The following is a 26,745-nucleotide window of genomic DNA, read 5'->3' on the forward strand; positions in this document are numbered from 1 at the left end:
TTAGACTTTTGGTTCCACTCTTGTATACAGATGCCTGACCTTAAACCTTGCTGAACAACCTCTCTTCTGCTTTCTTACTGAGCCCATCTGGGGTACTGGATTTAGAAGGATCAGTGCAAAATGGACAAATATATTGTGGTCCATCTCTACAGAGGTAATAGGTCACTTAAAAGTAGTGAGTGCAGGATAGCTCAAAGGAGCTGTTCAGGAAATGAAGGGACAGGGAAATGCTTCCTGCCAGTCTGAAAAGGATTAAGGTGCTGACTTTGGAGAGTCCTAACTTGATGAGAACAAACTACAGTGCTTCCTGCCAGGAGTGAAAAGCAGAGATACACTCTCTACATCTTGACAAACCCCAACATGACACAAAACCCAGTGAAATCGGTTTCCTGCATTAAACTGAAAGGCAGTAAGGTTGTTTGATTCCATACCCTAAGCTATTTACAGTTCTAATTAATCTCAGCCTTTCCAATTTCCCTTGTACATATTTATTGCCCATTTGGGGGGACCTTCCCTACAGTTAGATTTCCAAATGAGAAACATCTTCTTTTTCTTAACCTAGAAAAACTACCATTCAGCTGGCCTGATTTATGCCTTTCCGTCATGGTTCCCCTTTTGTTCAGTACCTTACAAGACTCGGTGATTATCTTTGTAAGTAGCATCCATGAAATGCCTACAGATTTTACTTCACTTATTTTTGACTCTCAGACCTTTTCATCTAGCCTTTTCTTTATATTGAAATCTTCTTTTCTGAAGTTTAGTGATTACTCTGCCACTTTTCAGCATCTACCTCCTCTTTAGATTCTGAAGTGAATTCTATTCTAGTCACTAATATCTTGTGTCTGCTGCAGTGTGAATTCTTGAATTATTTCATGCAGTGAAATTCCTGCTTCTGTACCTTACTTAAATGATGGGTTAAATGAGAGGGTGAAAGATAGAAGGGCTTAAAAGACAGGGTGAAAAAAAAATCCTCTATCATCTTTGAAGAATTCCTAGTTCTCAGCTAGGATACACAGGTCTGGTATTAATATGGAAGTAATTTGACCTTTGGAGAAAACTGTTTTGCAATTTCCTTCGATGGGAAATTTCCCTTTCCTTTGTGATTCAGAAGACACAAAAGTGCCATGTTATTGATGAGAATCAAAAGCTTGTAAACAGTTATCTTCTGTAGGTAGTTTATGGATAGAACAGTTTAACTATTACTCAAGAAAATGGAATCAAAGACTACGGACTGAGTGAAACGAGCAAGCAAAATATCATTCTCTTAAATTACATGCAAGCTTGTTTTCTTTTGTTTTTCAAAACCAATGAGAATATTCTGCAGTAACAGAATTGGAGCTCCACCAAATTAAACAAAAACTCTCTCTCTCTTTTTAAATTAACAAAGTTTGGACTTGATTTTGCAATATTGATGAACTGCCTTCCAAAAAAAGGTAGTTGGGTCGTTGTATAGAAAAGAAGGACCATTAAAGTAACCCTGGCTCAACAGCCTGGAACTGCTAGTCCTATTTACCAACAAAGGAATACAATAAAAGCTACAAATACTGAAGACCAGCTATAGATTGTTTTGTCTATAGCAATTTTTTTTAAATCCGGATATTTTTTCTCCTATTGCAGTCAATAAATAATCCCCTCCTTTAATAAAGTAGATGGGTCTCATTTTATTTCTCCCACTCAGGGGTGATCATAGTTGCTGCCTTTTTACTTTCTTTCTGCAGCTTTAAGTTCTGAAAAGGTATTTGCTTGGTAAGTCACTGTCAAGCCTTTTCCAATCAAATTTTACTCATAGGTATTCCAGTGACAGATGTAAAGGAGAACTTTAAAAAGCTTTAAGGTAAAAATACTGTTAGTTTAGATCGTCTTAGTCTCCAGTAAAACTTACTTGTTCTGTTAGTAACCAGCCCACGTTTTTTTTTATATTCACTGTTGACTTGTGTATTACACAAAAACTGGCAATGTCCCATTGTTTCTCTCTAGAGCAAACTAAATGATCACCCCTACGAGGTTTCACATTCTTCTGAGGCATGCAATCAAATTATTATGCAGGCCGTGTGATTTGACTATTATCACTTCTCAGCACCTACTTTTAACTTACTTCACACAGTGGGTCAGGAAAATGAGATGTTATAGCCCGGTGTGACAGCTGCACTGTGATTAGGTGGCCAAAATGATGCAAAATGGTACACGGTAGAATAGAGAAACTGATGTGTGATGCTTCCTTTGAACATCCATCACCAGGGCCCTATCGACCATGCCATGAAGAACCAGGATTAAAAAGATCAGAGAACTTGGCTTTAAAGAGTCTGACCATACTCTCCAAGGTCATCACAAATTACAGGAGTGAATGCAAAACCTACTATCACTATTGCTCCCTATTATTTGGATGATAGTAGGACCCAGAAGCTCTAAATTAAGTGGCAGCCCCACTGTGCTAAGAGCAAACACGCAGCAAAGCAATCTTTGCCCCCAAAACCATGCTATTGAACTGAGACAGGCTGTAACAGGCAGGTGAAGCAATCAGAAGTGGGAGAGGGAGACAAATACTCTTAAGAAAATGCACTTCCAGTACCCAAATAAATGAGCCCCTCTATCCTTCCTGCTCTGGTAGCTAGCCGGTATCACTCAGCATTTCCAGTAAGTATCACAGTAGAAACAGATCTTTAAGAGTGATTTGAGGGACAGAGTGATGTTTTTATGGATGACTCTGGTCAGGGTGTTCCAAGGATGGAAGGGAATAACATAAAGGTTCTTGTATGAGAAGCAGACAAAGGGAAGCCAAAAGTAAAAGGTTGGGATAAAGGGCAATATGACAAAATAAGAAAGTACACAGATAAATTTTTCCTGAAGAGTGTACGCTACTGGTATGAAAGGTAGTGCTCCAGAGAGGCAGGTCTTTCTTACAAACGTAAAGTGATCAACAGGGATTCTAGCCCTTTATCACAGACTGCAAAATACGCCTGAATAGGACAGTGGCGGAAAATGTCCGGTTTCCCCCGCAAGTATTTCCTCTGCATTTTTTCCCCTCAAAACACTCATTTCTAAGTCTGTAGCAGCATTGCCATTGTTATGAAATGACAAGCCAGTCTAAAATGCTTTCTATTTGAGTTTCAAGTTCATTCCAGATGCCGGGATTTGTGACTGCCTTGGAGAAGACCCAAAACACATACAGATTTGTAGATGAAATGATTTACTGCCCCGGCTAGTCTGTTTACACTGTAAGTGACTGGCATTCAGTCCTCATCTGCTGGCCAGCATGTATTCTGCTAACAAAAGTCTTTGTTTTATTAATTCTGGTAGAACTCCAGCTAAGGGAGAAAGTTCTCCCTCCCCTTCATCATCGCGAGCTTTCAAATCAATGTTCCTATTTCTCCTTCGAAACTGTATTGCTTTTTTGTCCATATGGTGGAAGTTATGAGGTGTTGGTGGACAGGGTATATTTGTGACAGAAGGTGGTTTTGATCAGCATTTTTTTTCCTGTCTCTAGCCTATGCCTCGAATATATTTGTTTTTATAAATGCCTTGGCGTAAGGTTTGCTTTACTTCTCTTTTTATAGTATTTTTCCCTTTCTGTTTTCTGGCTTCTTTTGGAAGTGCTCATGTATAAATTGCTTTTTTTCCATGGGGCAGGGATTACGTTTTGTTTCTGTTTTGCTCAGCACTGAAGCCATTTGAGTGTTGAAATCAATATATCCTGGTTCTCCCTCCTATGACATGCTACCTCTCACTAAATCTATTTTTTGAATGTCTGGGACACAGGGAAAACGGCACTCATATTTTAGCAGCAGAGCATCTCCTCCATGATTTATGATCCTTGCTACAATACATATTGCTGCTTAGAGATCTCCCTTTCTTAAAAAAGAATTTTGTACTTCCACAAGACAACCATGCTGATTTAGTGTATTGTTTATTTGGTGTTTTTTAAAAGCACGAAAAGCCTGTCTTGTTAAAAGGTCTCTGCTAAGAAGGCACTATCAAAATCAGGCTCCACTGTATAACAGTAATTATAAATTATTGATTTTGTTTGTGATATTCTTTACAAAAATGTAAATATGAGCGACACAACTGCATGAAAAGAAATACAAAGAACTACCTCACTGATGAATATGACTCATTTAGCTGACTATCAAGTGAACTGTATCTCTCACTGCTGGCTGGTTCATGAGAGTATGTGAGCAAAAAGACTTTCTTTAACATCTGTATTTCTGGTTGTCAGGAATAATAATATTCTTTATAAAATATGCCTAAAACAAATAAAGTTCCTAGCTTGACATATATCTTCTGGTCTCAAAATGCTATTTTTTATGGAATTTTAATCTGGGCTCCTGACACAGGATTTTTCTGGAGACTGCATTAAAAAAAGAAGAAAAGAAAAGAAAAAAAAAAGGCTTGCAAGAAAACAAGCAAGCATGCCTTGATAAATAGCTCTTTTTATCCAGGAAAACAAATACTTTCTAATAGCTCTTCTTTTCCCTTTTTCTCTTAATTAAGGAAATTTAACTAACTAAAATGCATAGAAATTCCATCTTCAGTGGGCAAGCAAGCAGTCGAAAGTCCCCACTTGTACTGAAAGAGAGACTTAAGTCCTGGCACTTCAAAAGCACTAAGATCATTATGTGATGGCTAAGCCATACTCCACAGCCTTCACCACATCTAGGAAATTAATAACCAGTATAGAATATACAGAAATCATTTATTTTGTTCTTTGGAGAAAATAATTTCCTAAGGAAGAAACAGAAATATACTTTGCAACCTTAAGTTCTCAAATTGCCTTAAAGGGTCCCTCCACTTCATTTTATTCTATTTCAGGAGAAAAGTCTGCTTACATACTTAAAAAACCCCACTCTGCATGGTGCACATCACAGATCTCTACCTCAACAAAGGTCATGGCAGCATATTTGAAAAAAAGACCCTGCATCTCAAATAAAAGATTTCAGATGTAGTCGATTTTCAGTAGTAAAGCCAACTACTATGTAAAGAAGAAACTGGACTTTTTAACAGAACTACTATCTGATCACCCAAATGCGACACAGAGGTCAATATGAATCCATGAAGTTCAGCCATATATGACGGACTGCAGATGGAAATTCCTAAGCAGGAAGGCTTCCTGGCAAGCAGTGAAGCATACTTGCATCAAATTAGCTGTATTCATGCAGGTCTCTCATACTGAATACTGAGTGACAATAAGGGGACAATAATGTCTGAGGAAGAGGCACTGACAGAGGTTGGAACTGAAGGTATCTCACAGTACTTTGAAATGTAGGGCTAGTACTAACTAATGCTATCCTGGGTAAAAGAGGCCCCACTCGCAGCCATTGGAAGTGCAACAGCATTATATAAATCTGAGTTCTGGGAGCATGCTGGAGCCTTTAACTCTCCTAGAAGTCCTGTATGTATAATGAACAACAAGGGGATTAGCTCTAAAGAAATGAAAGTAGTCGGACCAGACTGATCCTGTCCCTACATAATGAATTTCTTAGGCAAGTCAGCATCACTTTCTAGTCACTCCTATTAAAGTAAGTGGCAAATTTATCATCATCCTCATGGACAATTGCATTTCACCTATTGCTGAGGAAGACCTCTGGTTAACTCTCATGTTCTCAATACCATACCTACTCCTGAAACTATACTAGAAACTGTCAAGAAAAAATCAGACGTCTCTGAAGGTTTGTTTCAACTATCTTCTACAGACAGAAGAGGTTTGAAGTGTGTTTGGCAGTAGGTGGACTGTCATAGTCAAGAGAGTTTCTTCAGCTCAGGCTTTCTGCATGTTTCCTCAAAGCTCTGCCCTCTTTAGAGGAGATCATATGTGGTTTTTGCTAGTACTCAGTTGGCCTCCATCAACCAGGGAAGATATGAAGTCAGATCACAGTAGAGAAAAGTTCCAACACTTCTGGAGCTGTTACCCATGGTGAAACTCAACTATAGAACTAGACTTTCTCGGCACAGACACATTGAACTGTTTCATTCTCCATCCATGAATGCAAGGGATCATCATCCAATACGGGAACTGATTAACATGAAAGCTATAGGTAAGAAGCAGTAAAGCAAGATACTGTCTTCAGATGCTGCTGCCACTGGGGACTTAACTTCAGGAACACTAATGAACAGATCCAAACAGAAAGTCAGTGAAGGCTTAGTAACTTTGTCGCTAGGAGGAATATGGGGAGGGAAGACGGACAATATAGTAAAGCAATCCCAGTTTTAAGGCTGTACATCAATGCATTTTGGGGTCTACAGTGTCACTGACTCATAGATGACGCTGACATTCTTGGTGATTTCCACTCAGCCTCCCTCCTCACTGTATCCTTTACGGAGGGTTCTTTGGGAACCTTACAAAAACAGTCACTCTCTAAGAATTTACTTATCACTACTCACCACCTACCTGTTTTGCTGGAGGAAAGCATAATGTAGTTCACTCTACTCAAAGGAAAATGACATCATACATGTAATGATGCATATGGAAAGGTAAAAATGTATTTATGATAAACTTCTAAAAAGCAGAATGAAAGACAACCCCTCCTATCATAAAATGTATTTAAAAAACACTGGTTTGGGACAGGAAGGTTGCTTAGAGGAACTCGAAGTGAGAAGCAGCACAAGGAAGGTACAATAATTCCACCGAATTCTAAATGTCTTTCTGCCAAGACGGGCCAGTACTGCTTTTGTTCACATTTCAGAAACATTTACAGTACTGCCAATAAAAAAATTGTCCAAACTCAAGCAATGTTAGATGAATGAAGAATCTAGTACAGGGACAAGAATAGACTAGCCCTCTTCTGAATGCATAACTGGTTATCACTGATTTGCATTTCATTTTTCATATATTTCCTGAAGTTTGTAGGGGTTAAAGGAAAATCACAAAACTGTCATATTTGATTAAGAATGCCTTAAATAGTCATTTTTCTCTTCAGTTCTTTTCATATCACTTTTAATTAATGACACATTTACTCATAAACAGAAGCTGTCTAATTAAATGATGGCATACTGCAACATGCAAAATATGACCATTTTGCTTAAAAAAGTTTCATGAATACTTTGTTTTGGTTCAGACCCAAGAAGACTTACACTTTTTCCTCTGTTTCCCCTTCAGTTTCAGAGCTGAACTCAAAAGATGAAACAGAACATAACCCCCCTGTATCTCCCCTGATCTTAGCTTAAAACCATGTGAGACAGCAACTTCCACATGCTTTTACGCAAAACTATGACTCAGCTTTCATTTGCACAGGAGTTTTCTATTTACAAGGAAACTTCTTAGTGGTCAGCAACAACCACTAGGAAAAGGATACGAAAGTTCATAGTTTTGGTAAAATAAACACTGGAAAGTACACACACGTATCTGAATGCCTCTCATGGGGCTCTGGAGTCTTACAGTCAAACTTCCATTACTGCAGAGAAGGATGTTTTCAGTATAATGTCTGGAGAAGGAGGTATGGAAATCCAATGAACAATTATACTCATGGCTTGCAAAGTGTTCAGATATTACTCCAAGCAGATAAATGCAGCGTATATATTTATTAAAATTCCAGTTATTTCATGGAATCTAGAAACTGAGTGAATTGCTGAAACATTATTTTGCCTAAAGTCCTGTGTCTCTTGATTTAAGTCAATGATATTACTATGTTCCATGCTATAGTGCTCTATTTAACCTTAGCACACTCTAACATTAGTCTACATATTCATATAGATGTAATCCATGTAATACTGCATTGCACGTTTATTAAAATCCTTAGCGATGCAAACACCAGATTTTCAGTACCTCAGAACTACAGGTTATTTTACCCCAAACAGGTCCCACATTTTCTTTCAAATTAAAATTCTAATTGCTTAGCATTTTATGAATACAGTCAATAACTACAGATGGGAAACAATGGAACTCATACTTCTTTTAGATACTAATTACATCTCTGAATTTCTGACTCTTCCCTTGTTTCTCCTTAATTTTTCATTGTAGTACATGCAAAACATGTTCAGCTTTGAACGTAACAATCAGAGGCATCATTTTTTATATAGAAATGAAGTAACAGACTTCATTTCCTCTGTATACAATAGAGTCATTCTCTAAAATATTAATTAATGATCTTCTTGTTTTGTTTTGCATTTTCTGCTTCTCTGTAGATTGCTGAAGTTGAAATATTCTGGATGAGATGTGATACTGGTTTGTGCCACACAGATGGTAGAGATTCCTCAAATTTGTTCATGTTTACCCTGGTCAGTTCATTCATGTTTTCATTTTTATGATTGTTTTTTATGCTTCCAATCTCCATTATGACATTAAGAAAACACAGCCAAAAAATCCACCCAAACCAAAACCAACCCCGAACGGTCTCGTGGATATCCTTATATTCAGATGACAAATTGCTGAGCAAATGGATTATTTTTCAAGTTAGGATGAACAAAACAGACACATCTTTAATGGCTGAAGCTAAATTTTATTTCAGCCCACTAAAGAGATACTTGACACTTCAGATCATATTCTTCTCTCAGCTACAACTAGAATGCTCGAATTTCCAAATCAGTTAGTTGTGTGCTTGAGGGATGCAACACAGCTCCTGCTACCATGACTTAACTCAGTGGCACCTAGCTTTTTGACTCTTCTGAAAAAAACATGAACTCTGCTCTCCACAGTGCAAAACCTAACTCACTAGGCTACTCAGTGCTTCCTAAAGGATAAGGAATGCTTAATGCTTCCTTCTAGGTCACGGGACCTTCTCCAGCTGTTCCCATCTCAGGTGTGCAGCATCGCTGGCTCTGAGCGCACCGTGACAGGGTGTCGGAAGATCCCCAGCGCCTCAGCCAGCCACACGTGTCTACTGCCTCGCCACAACCGTTACCATGGCTCGCTGCAATTTCCCTTCCTGACGCCCCTAATTACGCAGGAGAGTTGCCAAGACCCCACTGTCCCCAATCTGTTCGAAGTAACAGCAGCTGACCGGGAGGAGGTCCTGAATCTTTGACTGGGGCCTCCGGGATTTCTGTAATGACTTGAACATGTGCAAAACGAAGGCTGCCAATTTTTTTTTGGAAAACCCTGCAGGAATTCATACTACTGTAAAACATGAAATAGAGTACTTAATACCACTAATAGAATCATATTGCTAACTCACTTCTAGCCAGCTCAAATGCTGAACTGTCTACAGCTGCAGAGTATTTGTATTTATATTTTGGGTTGGTTATTTCAGCATTTGTGAATGGTTATCAGCAGTATTATTAGGCCCTCTCGGTATAATTGTTTAACTTTAGCTCTTTTCTTCAGGTGCTCTGTGGAAAATTTATGTTTAAAATACTAGATGCTTTGGCTGCACTGTTCTAAAAAGAGAAAACCTGACATTTGACTCTGTAATGTACTAAAAAAAAAAAAGGAGAACAGGAAACAGTAGCTCCCACGGCACTCCTGTATCCTCTTAACATTTTCTTGTAACTATACTGTTCTATAGACGAAACTGCCATTGCAAAAATGACAAATATAACACATAAAAGAACAAAAAAGGGCAATAAATCACAAGTGACACTCCAGCCCATTAAAATGCATTCAGCTGGTGTTGCAGAAAGTAGAAAGATTTCCCTGTGCTTTACATTCTGCCCAGCTGAACAGAGAGGATAAAAATCCTTGAACAACCAGCACAACAAATGTTGGTGCCACAACGTAAGAACAGGCTCCAGAATTTCATTTTGGAGAGTCCAATCCATTCTTGCTCTGTCTTCCTTGTCACTTGGCATTGCAATAGCAACATAAGATGGCTTTGACATGACACCATATAGGTGTTCATCCTCCCCTTAATGATTACGCATAACTGCCACTGATGTAAATGGGTGCTGTTCAGAAGCATTAAGAGATGAATAAACTCCTAAAATGCTGTATTCATCCGACATTAATATATGCACAGAGCTTTGCTACTACAGACAGTGCTGTAGCATCAACTAGGAAATCATGGATTCTCAGTTACCCAAACAGCACTTCAAGTTCCATCACGTCAGAATACATCTAAGTCAATGGGTCAGGATGGAGGAAAATGAATGTGAATGTCTGTCCAGTCCTTGTTGCTACACCTCAAATGCATTACATTGTATAGGAGAGACCACAAATACTGGAAAAAAAATAATCCAGTTCCATCCAACAAGCTAGATAAATAGGAAAGTAGTCCTTCTCAAATTTACGCTGCTGTTTTTTGTGTTAATAAACAAACTGTGCTGTCAGTAATGCAGCATGAATCTAGAGTAAATTCCTTGATGCTACAAAATTTCAATGAGACTGCAATTTAAGCAATGTTTTCGGTTCAATTTTTTAACTTTTACACTGCAATGGCTGAGAACAGAATCTGACCCAGACTATTGCAATAAATCTCACGTATTGAATTTCACATCTGAAGACAACTGTGTATTTTATTATGCTGATAACTTCATAAGGGAGGAGAAACCAATTGGGATTATTTTTATGTCTGCTTTTAACATGGTTATAAAATATGCTGCTCATCTAGACTTTAAAGTATGTATGGTAAAATTCATTTGAGCTTAAGAATGTCACTCCCTTTTTAAAAATTTCTTCTCAATTCTTAAGTAGCAGCTATTCTACAAAGCTTCTGACACATCCTGTTGTATCCGAATTGTACCAAGTATTTCATTTATGGAGACTGTACAATATAGAACTCACACATCCAGATGTATGTGTAATTAACAAGGGGTAGTAAAAAGGGTGTTTTATGGAAATCAGTCTTAATGATATCTAGGAAAGGACTGGCTGCTCCACTAAATTACAAATGGAAATATTTTAATTTTAATATAAGTAGCTCAGACATATTTCAACAATTAAGAAAATGCCTGAAAGAATGAACATCCTAATCATAATTCCAAGCATGATATTTTATCAGAATGCAGACAGAACAAAATAGATGAGGGCCAAGTGAATACCAAATACGGTCAATTTAAAACTATTACATGAAGTGTCTCTTACAAAACAGTGAAGCAAACTGCAAATACTGTCAGGCTTTCTCAAAAACTTGGATTTGTTATTCTACTTTAAAGCCAAGATCATTCAGTTACTCATATTATATAAGTGATAACTTTTTTGCTAATCATCTAAATGATTTCAACCAGACGGTAAAATTGTATTTATGTAAACTGGGAGATATTATCATGAGGATCTGACAGTGTGCTTCACGTATACAGAGTCTTTATTTCTGGCTGACATATGTTAGATATTTAGATATTAACCCTATCTGTTGGAGAATATGGGTCAATTAAGTGGATTTCAAGTTAGTTAATTTTTGCACGGTTAACACTGAAAACTAAACACAACCCCCCAAACCTGAGTTCCTGAGTTACTATGCTATTGAATCAGTGATAATAATGTATTCATTAATACTGACAAGATTTATTTGCTTATTTGGGCTTGTAAGAATTGAAATCACACAGTTGCTTTTACAGTGTGTAATACCGTACTATAACTTAAAGACAAATAACATTGTATGCATTTAAAGGCAACTGGAAGGAAAGCTTCCCCTTGCTAGAGGCTCCAAAGGAGTATTGAGTGGCTGTCAAGATATTTAAGGGGAATAGCAGCTAATCCTATAGCTGGCAGTCATCTTATTTTTATACAAGGAAGATTGAGGAAGGAAGGACAAAGTGGAACTAATACTGCATGGTTTAGAAACTGCACAGTAAGGACCAGGCTGAGTTGATGATGAGGGTGGGGGAACTGACTGGGAGCAGAACTAGCTTGAAAGCAGAGCTGTCCTATCACGATCTTCTTGAAGAGGAAGACCTTTCCAATGCATTTATAATATTTAGGAATGTGGCCAAGATTATAAATTTTCATTATGCAAGCAGCCATTTCCCTCAACTTCGCACCAGAAAATAAGAAAATCCCAACCCTGCCCTCCTCACCTCCAATTATGTGTCTCAAATGCTAAAAGACAGAAGTCATTTCTGGGTCTCAGATCTGATTACTTTGGTGCTGAGGAAAGCAGTGAGGAAAAGGCATTAAATAGAATTAAACAGAAAATTCTCTGTAGCTTTACTTAACGGTAACAGCGGTAAGCCTTGCAGTAACTGCAGTTGGCAGTAGCCCTATGATTTCCACATAAAGGAGTCCTTTTACATTTAGATTCCTTCCACGGTCTGGGTATCTGGAGGAGAAGAGTGTAAGGATAATGTGTATCAATCACTGTTCCCTCATGTCCAGCCCAGCTCCTGTCAATCTCCTTTAAGAAAATCTCTGGGTTCCTCATGGATGCAGCAGATACCATTATTGCCTTCCTACCCTGAAGTGAGAGCAACTGCCTAAGGCCCCCCTAAGCAGTATGTCTCTGTAAAAAATCTTCAATTTCTGTTGCTGTCATGGGCTGAAATGTTTCTTCGCTCCCTAATACAATTGTGGCAACTGGGCAGGAAGATATCCAAGGCTCCTGAGGAAGATGCATCCTCCCTTTTGATCACACGGTCTTTCTAGTGTGAAAAGAGGTTACAAAAATGACGAGGGGAATTCAGATGGTTTGTAATACATTTCACTTATTAGATAGCCATGAATGTTGTTTGCCTGTATCACTTGATATCTTCTCTTTCATTACAGAAATTAGTTTCTGTTATAACAGAATTTTAAAAAAAAGGAAATACAAATCACAGATCTGACAGACAAGTAAAGGGTGCCAGTGCTATGAGCCACTGGTGACAAAGCAACCAAATAAATTCTCAGCTGCCTGTCACTACACTCTCTCTCTCTTCTCTCACCGTTAACTACTATAGTCATTTCCCTCTTGCATAGGAGGCATATCTACATGAGTTCCTGTAGCTACCAAGTTTTGCATTAAAGTAAATAAAAAATAAGATAAAAGAAAGAGAAGAAAAATATTTAGTTCTCCAAATGGAAAAATATATGAGCTTACTTGAATTCCGTGATAAAGAAATCAGAATTTGTTGAAGTTCAAGGATATGGAAGAGATGCTGTTTGTCTCTTCAAAGTTTTACTCGTGTTCTCAAGTTAAAAAATAATTGAGCTAAAGAAATGAATGCGGACAGTCCATTCGCCAGGGCAGTAACAAGAACAAGTGAGTGCTTCCTAGCATCGTCTAAATACATTATTTTGGTTAGTTCTTATGTTATTACATAATACAAATACACAAGCAACAACTTTGTCTTGATTGACGTGGTAACTTGGGCATTATATATCACTCAGCTTTGTTTTTCCAACACATACCACAGCGTAAAAAGCTATAGCAGACAAGTCACTAATCCTCTTTTCTTAAGCTGAATAATTTAACTGTCTCTTATTGACTCTTATAGCACTGTGCAGATGTTAAGCATCTGAACTCCTCCTTGCCCCTTAGACACCATGCTAGCAGCATTTAGATGCATTTAGATGCTTTCTTGATAAAGGTAATTTTATCACATGCTACATGCTGATGGGACTAGGTCTAACTTCTCCCGTTACATATTCCATCAAACTCACCTTAGATTCCAGAGAATTTAATGCACTTTTCTTCTATTTGAAAATAAAAAGGTTTCCAAATCCCTTAAAAGCTTTATGAACATGTTTATTTTCTGGCAAAAAGAATCATTTCCCTAAGTTCATTAAGATTTTCTGCTACATTCTGAACTGGCCTTCAAGCAACCCTCAGCCTAATCATCTCACTTGTGTACTGAATTTATTTTGATAGTTAGATTTAAAAACCTTACAGTTTTGTTAATATGTCACTTCCTAGGTCATTTTATTTTATGTCTAGAACCCATGTTTGATATAATTACATGGGAATCAGTATTATTTATTTTAATTTTATGCATATTGAAATGCTGCTAGAAAATATGATCTTCCCAACATTCTGCAGTAAAAAAATCCGTTAGTACAAGATTTTTATTCTAACTTACACATGTAACTCTTGAGCCTAAAACAAATTATCTAGATATCCTAGTGTCTTCATCTATCAACATGGAAAAAAATAAACAGGTACACAGATATATATCTATATTCAAACCCTGATTGAATTTACAAATGGAGCGAGGCCAGGTCTCTTCACAACATTAGGCTTGAAGGAACATTCCACAGATCACATACACAATGGAAACATGCAGCGGAGTTGTACATACGTGGATGTGTGCCCAAGTTTTGGTGCCAAGCACACCATTTAATTTAATGCAGCAGAAGAAAAACTTATAAACAAAAAGAATCTTTTAACATAGAAAACTCTCTATGAGCAGAGAATGAAGAAACCATGAGGGAAAAAGAGCCAAAGAAAATGAGAGGAAAATGGGCATGATGACTTGTCTATACTTGAACATCTGACCTGTTAGTTGGTCGTCGCCTGCAGCAGGGGCGATGCGAATGTATGGTGTTGTAAGCTGAGTCACGATTATCGCAGCTAAGGCAAAGGAAGATTTCCAGGTCAGCATGCATGAGGGAAAAAAAAGCCAGACTGAAGCTAGGCCAGCAAGAAGAACCTTGGTCAATAGTTTATTGTCTAAACTTCTTACAAATAAAAAAAGAAAAAAAAACCCACAAGTTTCTTTTCATCTTCAGTTGTTAGTTTGGTTATTCTGTGATATTAATGAGCTTTTGTATGTGACTTTCATTCAGCAAGAGGAATCAAAGCACATTATTTGCATATAGTGATTTGAGGAAACTGGAGACAGTTTAGCTCTGCTACTTATAGCACTGGGCTTCCTAAGTTAAAGTTAACTGCTTATTCAGATCCTCTAACCTTAATTTCTCTGGGTAACTCATACTATTTCACTGTTCATTTCCTTGTTTCATCATAGCACATTTTTCCTTTATTTCTCTTGAATATAATCTCCATGTGGAATATCCTTGAACTAGCTAAGATACATTTTTCTTATACCTATTTAGGGCTTGATTTGAAAATGAAAACACTGCACATACATATACTTAACTTTCAGCATACAAAAGATGACCAGTGACCATTAATATGCTTTGAGTTATGTATGTATGTAACTGTTTGAGGTACGAGTTTTAAATAAGTTCATATTCTCCTACTAAGAAGAAAGCGAAAGAGCCTGAATTGCCTGTGTGCATGCAGTATTCTGACTTTTCTATCAGAGCTGTAACAGTCACTGACTGGTAAAGATAACTATTACCATAGCTCACATTAATGAAAGCTCATATTTCTTTGTTTGCCAGCAGTGCTATGATTGGTCTCTAAATGGTTAAACACACTATGATACATACATATTAAGGAATATAAAAAAATTAAAAGGTCAGATCCAACATGATGCAGCTGGAGAATGATGCAAAGAAAAAATATTGGAAAATTAAGGACAAGATTATATGAAAGATCACTAATTTACATAGAACAGCCTGGGTGCTATTAGAAATGTGGCAACGAGTAAGGAAAATAGATCATCTACCATCTGCAGACAATTAAACTCAAAACTGCTGCTGCATAATATTTTGAAATATCCCTCTGCAACACTGAAATGCAGTGTTGATGGTAGCTGTTAGAGTACTGTTGCTATTGGATTTAAAATATTGTAATATTCTTTTCTCTCTCGTAATTAATGAAAGCCTCCCAATATTGCAAAACTGGAACAATAATGTCTCCCTCTTGAGAGCTGGGTCCTAGGAGATAACCAAGATGTCTCTATCCAGACAGTGTTGTAGGTCATATCAGGAAATATAGTCTTAATATAAATCACGAAGTACCACAAAGTTGATAGCAATATACTTAGAGGGGTTTGGGGATGTTTTCAACTATGTCTGCTGAGATTCTACAGTCATTTAGCTTGAAGAAAGAGTAGGTATATGAAAGCCATATTTCAAGCAAAATACAACAACCTTTATTACCACTGGTATGAAAATATCTCCCTGATTTTTTGTTTGTTTGTTTGTTTATCTTGTCACAAAGAATGGGAGTGGAAAACCTGCAGTCTCCATGTTTGTCCATACACCAAATATTCACAGAGATCCTAGAAGCCTTTCTCTACAGAAAACTAAAATCAGAAAACTCTGCACCATATGAATATGGTGTCTGATCCCTCTCCTAGTAGAGTCAGTGGCAGAGGTTCCCTTTGACTTCTGCAAAAGCAGGACCAGCTCTTTCAGGTATACCAAGACCAAAATTTCTGATCCTAAATTACAATTACAATCACTGCAATCAAGATTTTTATATGATCTCTAAAAAGACACATGCAATAGAAGTTTTATTTGTAAAGATGTAATGGTTATAAAACAAGAGCATTTTTTAAATGTTATCAGATCAAGGATGTTTCAAATTTACTTGATGGAATTATAAAGCATTATCCATCTACAGACTATACACATGCATTCGACCCGCTAGAGGCAGGCTGTACTTTTCTAACAAGAAGCCCGTCGGGATGACCATATGCTATCCTGTGCACTCTGGCTCTGATCCAACAGTACGGTTTCATGTGCACCACTAGTTGAGCTCATGCTTAGGAGTAAGCGCATGCATTATCCTGTTGACTTCAACTGGAGTTGAAAGTGAAGGGCCTATCAAAGGGCTCTGCTGCATCTGGACAAGAGCACTCTGTATCTTTATATTACACTTACTGTTTTATTTCTATTTAAAAAAAATTGAAAAGCATAGAGTGAACCATGGATTGAACACTGAAAAGCTCAATGACAAAGCAGGTTTCCAATGATCTCAACAAGGTCTCAGAGGCATCAACAACTTTTAGATAATCTGGAGTTGGGGTAACTGAAGGAAAAAGAGCTTATAAGTGATGTAGGTATGCTCATGTCAGGTTCTGAACCCCCTCTGTCGGTCCTGCGTGCAGACTTCAAACTGGCTAACCACATGCCCTTAGCATGGACAACAAGGTGGCTTGGCCAAGATCAGTTGGCTTAGCAGAGCAGCTTGGAGGTTGCCTCAGACCATCTGGATCTTGGGAAGGGCTGCTGATGTGCTTGGTGCAACCCTCAGACTCAGGGGGAAGGGGACTGCAGAAGCTGTCTGTGCTCATGGAATCAAGAAACAACTGGACAGTTGGCTGTACTGGCCCGTTTATCTGTTCCACAAGGTATATTTTATGGCACAGGCCTTCATCCAGTAACATCCTTATGTTTCTGCTAAAGACAGAATAGTTTCAACGTACTCAGTGAGATTACTCTGTGTGCTCAAAGTAAGGTACATAATTGAACTGATGAGGGTCTTAAAGCATATAGTTTCCCACATATACATTAGAGTCTAGAGCACCTCTACAAACTCCAGTGGCCTACTCAGGGCTTTAATTGTTTTCAGGATCAGATCTTAATTTAAAAAAAGATTGTGCCAGTTTCATATGTGACGAATGGCCTAAAGCACTTCCTCTTAGCTTTAAAAACCACTAAACTTCAACTGTTAAGGATAACTAAGGCCAAAACACAAACATTTCAGAAATGTTATTTGTATACAAAAGCTAGATGTTGTATGAGAGTGTTTGCAGCCTTATCTGTACAAAGCACTGTAATATATAGATCAATGCAATGAGCATATAATACAGCTTGTGGGTTACTGCCTAACATCGATATGATAGTCACAAAACACATTGGAAAACTGTGCTTATCGCTAAGAGGTCAGGCATTGTGGTCAGAGTAGCCTTTGTGTCCTGGGGTAAGGGCAATCCGTACGTTGCATTAGCTATGGAATAATGGTGGTGGTGGTGGTGGCGGTAGGGGGCTTAGATCTTCCCTGCACTGTTTGTTCAGGTGCTTTAGCAGATGGCCAGGGATGGAATGAATGGGACAGTGCAATTCCACCTTTCCTATCTGCAGCTGGGGTGACCTGTGAGCTACGGACATGAGCCATTTTTGCTACTTTTTTCTAGCCCTTGTGTGAGAAGGCCAAAGAGGGCATGGCTCTCCTTTCCTCTTAAGTATCTCTGTTAGATCTAAAGGGAAAGAAAGGTATGTACAGATAGGCGTGTTTAATATAATCTTATTAAAATATGTCATGATCTCCATTTTATTTGAAAAATAATATAGTTTAAAAATATAATAGAGTTATTAAGTTTATAAGCACAGTAATCAGTGTTTCATAGAAGCCCCTCAAGAAAGTTTTGCACCAAGGACAATAAATGCCATCTATGACACCTCTTGTTTCAAAGTCTTCACAATTATCCCTCACATTATTTTGCAGGCTTCACAAAGGTATCCTGAAGAAGTCTGAAATGTGCTTTCAAAACAGAAATGTATGGAGATTTGTTTAAAATAAAAGCTGCATTTTCTCACATCTCCTTTGCCAAGCAGGTTACCTCAAAGTAGCTTGTTGCTTTGGAAGCTCTTCCAATCCATAAAGCTATCCTCACTTCTCAACTGAGAAAGTAAGATTTTTCAGTCAAGTAATTGAAATGGTTGAACATCCATTACTGGTTAAGAATACAAATGTTCAAATAATTTAAAACTCATTATTCTAAACACCTATTATGATTTGTGAGGTAGTGTAATCCACTGCTGGCATCAGTGATGCTCCCAAAAAACAACACAGCATTTAATTTTAACTTGAAATCAATCTCTTCTACACTGTATTGTTTTTTGGTGAAGATACTGAAAGTTTGCTATAGTAAGCAGTGAGTTAGTAACTTGGAAATAAAACTATTATTTCCTTCATTTTTGAAAAAAATATACAACAGTTCAAATAGCCATAAACATTGTATTAGTCACATAAGGGTTGGCCAGCCTTTCAACAGAGACAACTACATGCTGACATTTCAGTCACTTTTAAGAAATGAGATTCTCATCTGTCCTATCTAGATATAGTGGTGGTGGCTGAATTGTGAAGTCTACATCTAATGGGCCAATGATGGGATCAGTTATGTTAAAGACAGTTACCATGAGATACGTATGATCTTCCAAAAGGAACAGTGGTACAGGGCTGAAGAAATTTTTGTTTCATACTTTTACCACGTGCCCAAACTGCAAGGCAGTATTAACTGTTTCTACTCACAGCAGTATTTTTCCCTTCCTTTTCCTCTACTACAATCTCCAAATAATCATACTATCCCATCATTTCTTTTTTAGGCCTTGAAATTGTCACCAGCTACAGGTGCTAAAAAGCTGAGGCTACCAAGACAATCACAGACAAATCCTTACCAAGACAATCACAGACAAATCCTAGCCTGGAAAATAAAATATATCAGCAGTACGCTTTATCTTTCCTGTTTGGGGATCAGACCTATAACTCACGTTGTCTCAGTGATACAAACTTGTCTCACAAATGGTAGTATGAGGTGCTGACATTCCAATAAATAGAGCTGATCTGTACTATGAAAATGAAGAGCCTGATTCCTCCACTTTTCTTTTATAAAGCAATTAAGATAGGATAATAACTTATGAGTAAGTAAGTGTAATTTTTCATTTCTGAGGTATGAGCAGCCAGTATGCACGCCGCAATTTTACAGTTCTACTATATATAAAAGTGTTCAAAATATTTTTTGTGAGATCATATAAAAACCCACAGAATATATGTAAAAAGAAAAAGTGTTCAAGTAGACAACTAATAATGAATGCTAAATTTATTATTAAAAACAAACAAACAAACAAACTTCCTAAATCTCAGCTAGAGATGCAAATGAATCATTTAAAATTCTGTGACAGGTTTAGTGATGCCTTTTAGTAATATAAACATTTCTGGAAGTCTGTGAAGACCATGCGAAAGAAAGGTCAACAGCCTGAATAACAGAACACGTGACACAACACAAACATACCTTTTGTGGCTACCCTGACGCAGTCAATTTTGGTTTCCTGTGTCAAATAAAGAGGGAGAAGGTCACATCTTGTGTTTCTAAACAAAGAAAATCATCTATGATTCTATTCTTAACTGTATTGATAAAAAGTGATGAAAGTGTTCATTTAATGTGCCTCATTACACATTTAACCACTTCCTAAGGAACTCCAATGTGCTCTCATAATATGGATAAACAAACCCTAATCTGCTTGGGTATCTAATATAAACATTTCTCTTAACATTACTCCAAAAGTAGAAATATGTGAAAGATATTTGCAAGAACACAGGAAAGTATTCAATGTTTTTCCTTTGGCAACTTAATGACCTTGAGAGATTCTTCTCTTTCTTACAGATAAGTACAGTTCTAAGCATCGTGCTAGACAATTTAAGAAAGAAAAATAATCAATGGTGTTTCACATTTCTGCACTGTCAGGGCACTGTGAAAGACGGATCATTATGGTATCCAGCAGAAAACATTTCCAGGCTGTCAGTGCAGACAACCAAAGCTTATCAAGAACTGAAGGGCTCTAGGTAGGTCTGTCCAGGAAATGAAACACAATTCCAGGAAGAATTAGCCCATTGAAACACAATCTGCAAAGGCCTTTTTACACACTTCTCATTTCAGTTCCATCTGCTTATTTTTCTTTTACTGTTTGCAGAATGGGGAAAAAAAGTTGGGTTCTAATTCAGTCAAGACAAGCAAATGAGCAAACGGGAGTTCAGGCTGTTATAAACTAAGGTAATGGGATTGGACAGACCAAGACAGATGTGCTGAAATCTAAAATCAAGTTTGGCTTACACTTAATGAAAAGAACCACAACACTTCCCTCTTCAAAGCAAGAAAACAAAAACACAAAGAAAAAAAAAGCCAGTCAAACAGACTCTCTGGACAGCTTTTAGACAATAATAAGGCAGAATGGTAACATGCTACTTTGCCTACTGTCTATTGAGAAAATATGCTGTTTTCTCCTCCTCTTTCTTGTAACCTTGAATCATTAAGCGATACTGTGTTGGGAAATATGTTAAATGTTGAATGTGTTAAATTTCATGGTTACTTCTTTTTCTCATTAGCAGCTAAATTGGGCATCTCACTAGTTGGTGCCAATCATCTATTTACCTGCTAATACTGTATAAAACCACACCTGTCAGGAGACTTACCCCATTGGCTCTGCTAGCAGCTTGAAAATAGATGCTGTAGCTTTTATGAGGAAGAAGAGGAGTGTTCCAGAAACCACTGTAGGTTTTGTTATCACCAACAGTAAAAGGCTGAGCAGCTTGTAGACTGTTGGCTGGAAACTCTGCAGCAAAGTAGTACTGGGAATTCAGCAGGGAAGCATTCTGGAAATGAATGGGCACTGGGTAGCACTTCAGGATTTCAGTTGTCTTTTTGGTTCTCCGCGGGCGCTCTTCTTCAACAACTATTTGATAGACACTAAGAGTTTAGAAAAGAAACAATGAGAGAAAAATAAGGGTTATTTTAAGACTCAGGCACTCAATTTATTCTAAAACCATAACAGCACACCAGTATTTATGGAAAAAAGATGACCGTTAAAAGCAAAGGACACAGGAGGAAAATACTATTTCGACATTCAGGTTTATGAATTTATTCACACTTGCTTTCAAATATTTTGTTTTAGAAAAATAAAGTTAGCCAGAAACACCACAGATGTTTGTATGGCAAATAGACAGAATACACTCTTGTTTGAACTCTGGTACATAAAAAGGTTGCCCGCTTAGTGCTAAGATGTAGAACAAATACTGTTTTGTTTACAGATGTAAGTTTAAAGCCATAGATTCCATCCTCCAACCTGTTTATCATGTCTGAATGAAATAAGTCGTAAGATAAAAATGAATAGATAAATAAATTACAAACAGACAGGGAATGGTATTTGTTTAACTGTTGACATTGTAACTATTTATAAAAGCACACACAGAGTAAATTACAGTCTTTTTAAAATTTTGGTGGTATACTGAGTGTTACTGAGCCAGAATTAAACACTTTTTGATGGCTGCTATTCTCACTCACCAAAGCACTTTTACACATCTTAAAGATAACCATGTGTTTAAATGTTCCTGCATTCTGCAGAGCAATTCAGTTTGTACTTGCATTCTTTGCAGTACTGGGACCCACAGGAAACGGTCTATCCTTCTCCACTGCAAAGGTACTAGGGACATTCAAGCAGGAGCAAAGAACTTGTGATTTCTGCTGTATGTGCAACCAGTGAAGTCTTTATACCCTTACAGTTGCTGTAAAAGCCTGAGTCAGTGCTCTCAAATTTGTTAAGTGAGAAGTCCATGTCTGTAAATAGGGTATGTTCGCAAGTTTATTGCTTCACCGGGGACCAGTGATTCTTAATCATTACTTGTTTCCTGGCACCTTGGTTTCGGGTAAGCAAGTCAGTACAGGTAACTAATGTTAGAGTGACAATGCATCTACATTTTCGCATGTCATCTATATCTAACAATTTATGATATTTCAAGTCCATCATTCTTAAAAAGCAGCAGTCCTGCTGCTACACTCCTTTAAGATGAAATAGCCACCCAGTCTTCTGACATGCTGTCCCCACTCTGGCATCTGTACGTAGATGGTTGTGTTTACAGAAAACCGTGCCCAAGGTAAAGGGACATTCAGGCTGGGCCTCTGTGGGTCGGTCTGGCCCAGCAGGGCTTACAAGCTCAGTCCTATCACTGCATGACCATGGTTATTCCCCTTTGGAGACAAATGAGGTCTAGAATCAAAAGAGTCAGCTTGGTGCAGCCACTGAGGCAGCTTGTGCCCAGCACCCTCGCTCACCTGCTGCAGCCGTGCTGGACTCCAGCGGCTTTGAACACCCGCGCAGAGCTCTCCAGCTCTTATGACCTCAGAAGCCTTATGGCCTCAGCCCACGACCAGACTAATGTACTGCTTCTACACTCAAGCTGGCTTTGCACCTTTAGGTGATGCAGTGCTTTAACAAATGCATCCCCCTAAAACTGGACGCACAAGGAAGCAGGTGTATCACCTCGTTTCTATTTCTGTCTGGGAGATCCCAGTTGCCAACACGCAGGTAATGCCTATGGATAGAAAAATTCAAAATTCATTGTATTTTTATGATGATGTTAATAATGAATTGATAATTGCACAGCCAGCAGTCAGAATCTTGGTCATACACCAGGACTGCACAATACTAGGCAGGTCTGCACAGCCTTTATAGCTGAACATTACCAAGAGGCAGAAGAAAGCCAAACTCTTCGGTCCTTTTATTGCCATTTTGTCATCAGACCTAGCAACAGGCCTAGCTCATCATGTTTTTAAGACCTAGTATCTCCAGCAGGAGACACTGCACTTTCAATGCTCACAAAAAATGACTGGAAAATGAACACTGAGAATGCTTAAAACCTCTTCTGCCTGAATTAGTCTTCAGTCGGGGTGGATGTCTAAAGTGCCTGACGACCACAGTCTGCAAGTTCTGCAGCTCTGTACAAGTGTACAAATACAACATCAGAATTTTCACTTGTTGATTAATTCCATGCTGAGCAGTAAATAAAGGTCAATACATTGTAACTTTTTTTTTGGTCTTATAAATATTGAACTGCAAAAACTAGCCACAAAAAATCTAAGTTAAAAGTTAATCACTGTCCTTACAATTTTGTTTTTTCTCCTCCAAATCAATTTCTGACATGAGTCTAGCACCTGATTTTCTAGAGCAGATCTACAATATAGATACTGTTTTAGAATCAAAATGGAGTATTGGAAAAAAGAGTAAGAAGTGATGTAAGCATCTATTTCCGCTCGGCAGTGAATCTGGGCACATCTGCCTAACACTACAGCAAAGAGAACAATCCTTGGGTTTCACTGAAGCCTGATGGATGGTAAGGTAAGTTTTGGATCTGGCTGTGGGCCATCAGGAGAGTATTGTTACTTTTATACTGCATCAGGAACGAATCAGGAATGAATCCTGCATCAGGAAGGACATTGGACCAGGTTAAATTATATTCTCTGTTTCAGTATTGGTTAAAATGGGTATGCTTTTCCTTTTTCACTCAGTGATTATAGCTAAAAATTGTAGATATTTTAGAAACAAATCTGTCATTAAAATGCTCCTTTTCTCTTTCAAATTCCTATCAGTTATACTACATGTGCTACTCCATGTATATTACATTTTAAATGCCTGCCATCTATTCATCTTCAGATACATTAAAGAAAGAACTAAGTTGACTGGAGCAATTTCAAACTCAAAATGTCTTTTCATCCTTACTCCACAAGACAAATTAGATTTGCAAGCATCCAGACCTCAAATCTATTTGCTCTTTAATAATTTAAGCACTGAAAGGTCAAGCAGCTCTTTTCTGTTCCCCTTTATCAAAGTCCAAGTGCTAATGAAAAATAACTAAATCCTATCTGCTGCCCAATTTCCACACAGTGCTGTTTCTCTGATGTAAATTAACACATTATGAGCACCTGGGTCAACAGAAACCTGACAGAACTTTATGAGTGATACGTTTTACATTTGTATAAATGAGATCATCTTGCTAATGATTTTTACAAAATCACTCCAATTACAATTATAATCCAAAAGCTTGCACTAATTCTTAGAGTTAAAATTGCTTTCTGGAATACGTAACAGCTGAATTGCCTAGGCTGAAGAGGTTCAAGCCTAATGAATTGAGCTAGCACCGCATCAGAACTCTATTATTGCTCTGACGTATTAGTCATACTTCCTGCTTGTTTAAAGTTGTGTTACTCCTTTTCCATACCTCTACATTTCAGAGAATAAAGGCTTCCTACCTGTAATCTGAAGAATAAAAGTAGAAGGTGCCAAAAGTCTATCAGCTATTGGTAGGACTTAAATTGAACTTTCTGAAGGAAAGAAATTTAATTTAGGTTTAATTCAAATTATACTGCTTTACTATAGAATTCCAATGCCTTAGAAAGTGAACACAAAATCTACTTTTAGATAGATTGAAACTTATTGTTGAATCAAGAAAGGACAATGTGGGAATTATTTCTAACTCAAGGTTCAAATATTTCAAACTGTGGAAGAAAAAAGGTGTCTGGGAAAGGCAGCATTTATGCATTTTTAAACCATTTTTTGTTTTAATAATTGCAAAATGGTTCCAAATTTAAATAATTGTGCAGAGGCACAGATACAACAGCATAAGGACTGTAATTTTAGTTTAGCAAGTAGACATACCAGGCTTCTCAGATGTTTACTGAAATGGGATTGCTTAAAATAAAATGGTCTCTCAGCACCTCCTGAATATATCAATTTGTTTTCAGACAAAGCCAAAAAAAATAAAAGAAGACGAAAACATTTTAACCTCATATTCAAAGATGCTAAGAATATTTTTAGACATTAGACAAGTGAATCAAGCATAAGGCATTTCATAGCAATTTAAAAGATGATTTAAGTGTATATCTAACCTTAAGTATATGAAAAGATGGGTTTTAGTAACTTGCTGAATCAGGATATTATTACACACTGGAAAGTGCAAAAAATCAAATTTTAACTAATCAAAGTCTTAATCAAAGAAACAAAGTCATTTTCCAGAAGCAGCTACTTGGACACAAGCATGGACTTAAGGATTCTTAATAGAAAAGTTCTTAAAATGTACAATCTAGGTATACATCAATTGAAGCCAATGAATTTATAAATTATATCTCCACCAAAAGTAATTCCAAACTGGAAACAAAGAGAAAACAAGCTCGATTACTTCACTATTGAAATATCAGCCCAGTTTTTCGTCCTTTAAACAGTTTTAATACTTCACCAAAATGGACGCAATTTATTGAAGCCATCAGAAATGTACAAAGACTGCAAAGCTTTTAAGCTCCACTAACACTGTTCTGATCAGCTTTGTAAACTCGTAAGTTATGTTTGCAAACTGTGTGTTAACAGTGATGACGTAGCATCTAATCGGAAATTTTCTGTTCTTTATAATAGGGCCCTTTTTGATCTTTTTTTTAATATATATAACTGGTACATTTTATCTCTATTTCTCTTGATGGCATGCTTGCTTTGTTTTAATGTCAACAGAATGCAACAACAGAAAAACCCCTTAAATCTACATATCAACCGTTATTTCAGTTATTTACTCCTATAATCTTATTTTATCTATATGCTAGAATCACTTCACCCTAATCTTATATTAAAATGTTGAAGTTCCAATAGATAGCAAGGCTAAGAAATCCAAAAATCACTTTTATCTCAGTTTCAAGTCCACTAATGAACTCTTTTGCTCAAATTTGTAACAGTCCAGAGGATCCCCACACTTTCACCAGTAGTTACCTGGACACTGAAAGTTCTTCTGCCAGGCTGGTTGGAGAACGTTCTGCCACTTAAGCCCTTAAGCATTATGTTTTTAAATATCGGCTGCTTCATCCATGTTTTGCTATAACACCAAAACTTCATGTACCTTTGCTTGTTACGTGTTAAGGAACAAGTTTATGAATCAACACGGCTTCTTTAAAATAAATACTTATCTTTGTGAGAAACTTTTGGGATATAATCTGCTAGCAACATAACTTCCCTCAACCTCTGTTGTCAGAACAGAGCTCTGTTGTGATGTGTTGTCTCTGACATGTTCACAACTCATATCTATATAGAATAACACTGGAAATTTTGATCCATTTCTTTCCTTATACCAATCCCTATATTATACTGGATTCTTGTAATCAATGCTGTAACTTACTTACAGTACCAGAAATTATATGTAAACCATATCTTTAAAACAAAAAGAGGGAAATTACTCTTTAAAGGACAGGAATTAATAAATTACAGTTAGCAGGTAAATGGAAGAAAGATACTGGAAATTGTCACTAATTTTCCTCCTACTGAGCAGGGGCTGTATATTTACCACAGGTAGCATTGACCTCAGGTGATGATGAAAATCCCAGATTTATTGGGTATCTCAACATTAAAGCTACTTAAGCTTTGCCATTGGGTCAGGAGTTTTAGCAACACATAATAAATAATGATCAAAATATACTCTGGCTGCTGTCTTCAGTAGAAATGTGAAGCCAGGGAATTGAGTGTGCAGCAGTCCTGCCCCTCTTCTCAGTGTGGAACTTGGCAGATTTTGTCAAAGGGATAAGAAG

General features: G+C 37.4%; 1 protein-coding gene across 16 annotated transcripts in view; it reads right to left on the reverse strand.

Annotated features, from left to right (window-relative positions):
- The window catches only part of PTPRM (protein tyrosine phosphatase receptor type M), a 482,698-nt gene that overhangs the window by 161,353 nt on the left and 294,600 nt on the right, over nt 1-26,745 (reverse strand). For 9 of the 16 annotated variants that reach the window (XM_064507225.1, XM_064507224.1, XM_064507226.1 and 6 more), the window contains exons 12-14: nt 20,826-21,099; nt 19,648-19,684; nt 14,274-14,348 (exon numbers count right to left, since the gene is read on the reverse strand). In XM_064507225.1, coding sequence (XP_064363295.1) covers nt 14,274-14,348; nt 19,648-19,684; nt 20,826-21,099 — 386 coding nt within the window. The remainder of the gene's footprint in view (nt 1-14,273; nt 14,349-19,647; nt 19,685-20,825; nt 21,100-26,745) is intronic. The other 7 variants (XM_064507229.1, XM_064507237.1, XM_064507232.1 and 4 more) reach the window with 1 other exon arrangement.

This window comes from Dromaius novaehollandiae, chromosome 2 (genome assembly GCF_036370855.1).
Source record: "Dromaius novaehollandiae isolate bDroNov1 chromosome 2, bDroNov1.hap1, whole genome shotgun sequence".
NCBI lineage: Eukaryota > Metazoa > Chordata > Aves > Casuariiformes > Dromaiidae > Dromaius > Dromaius novaehollandiae.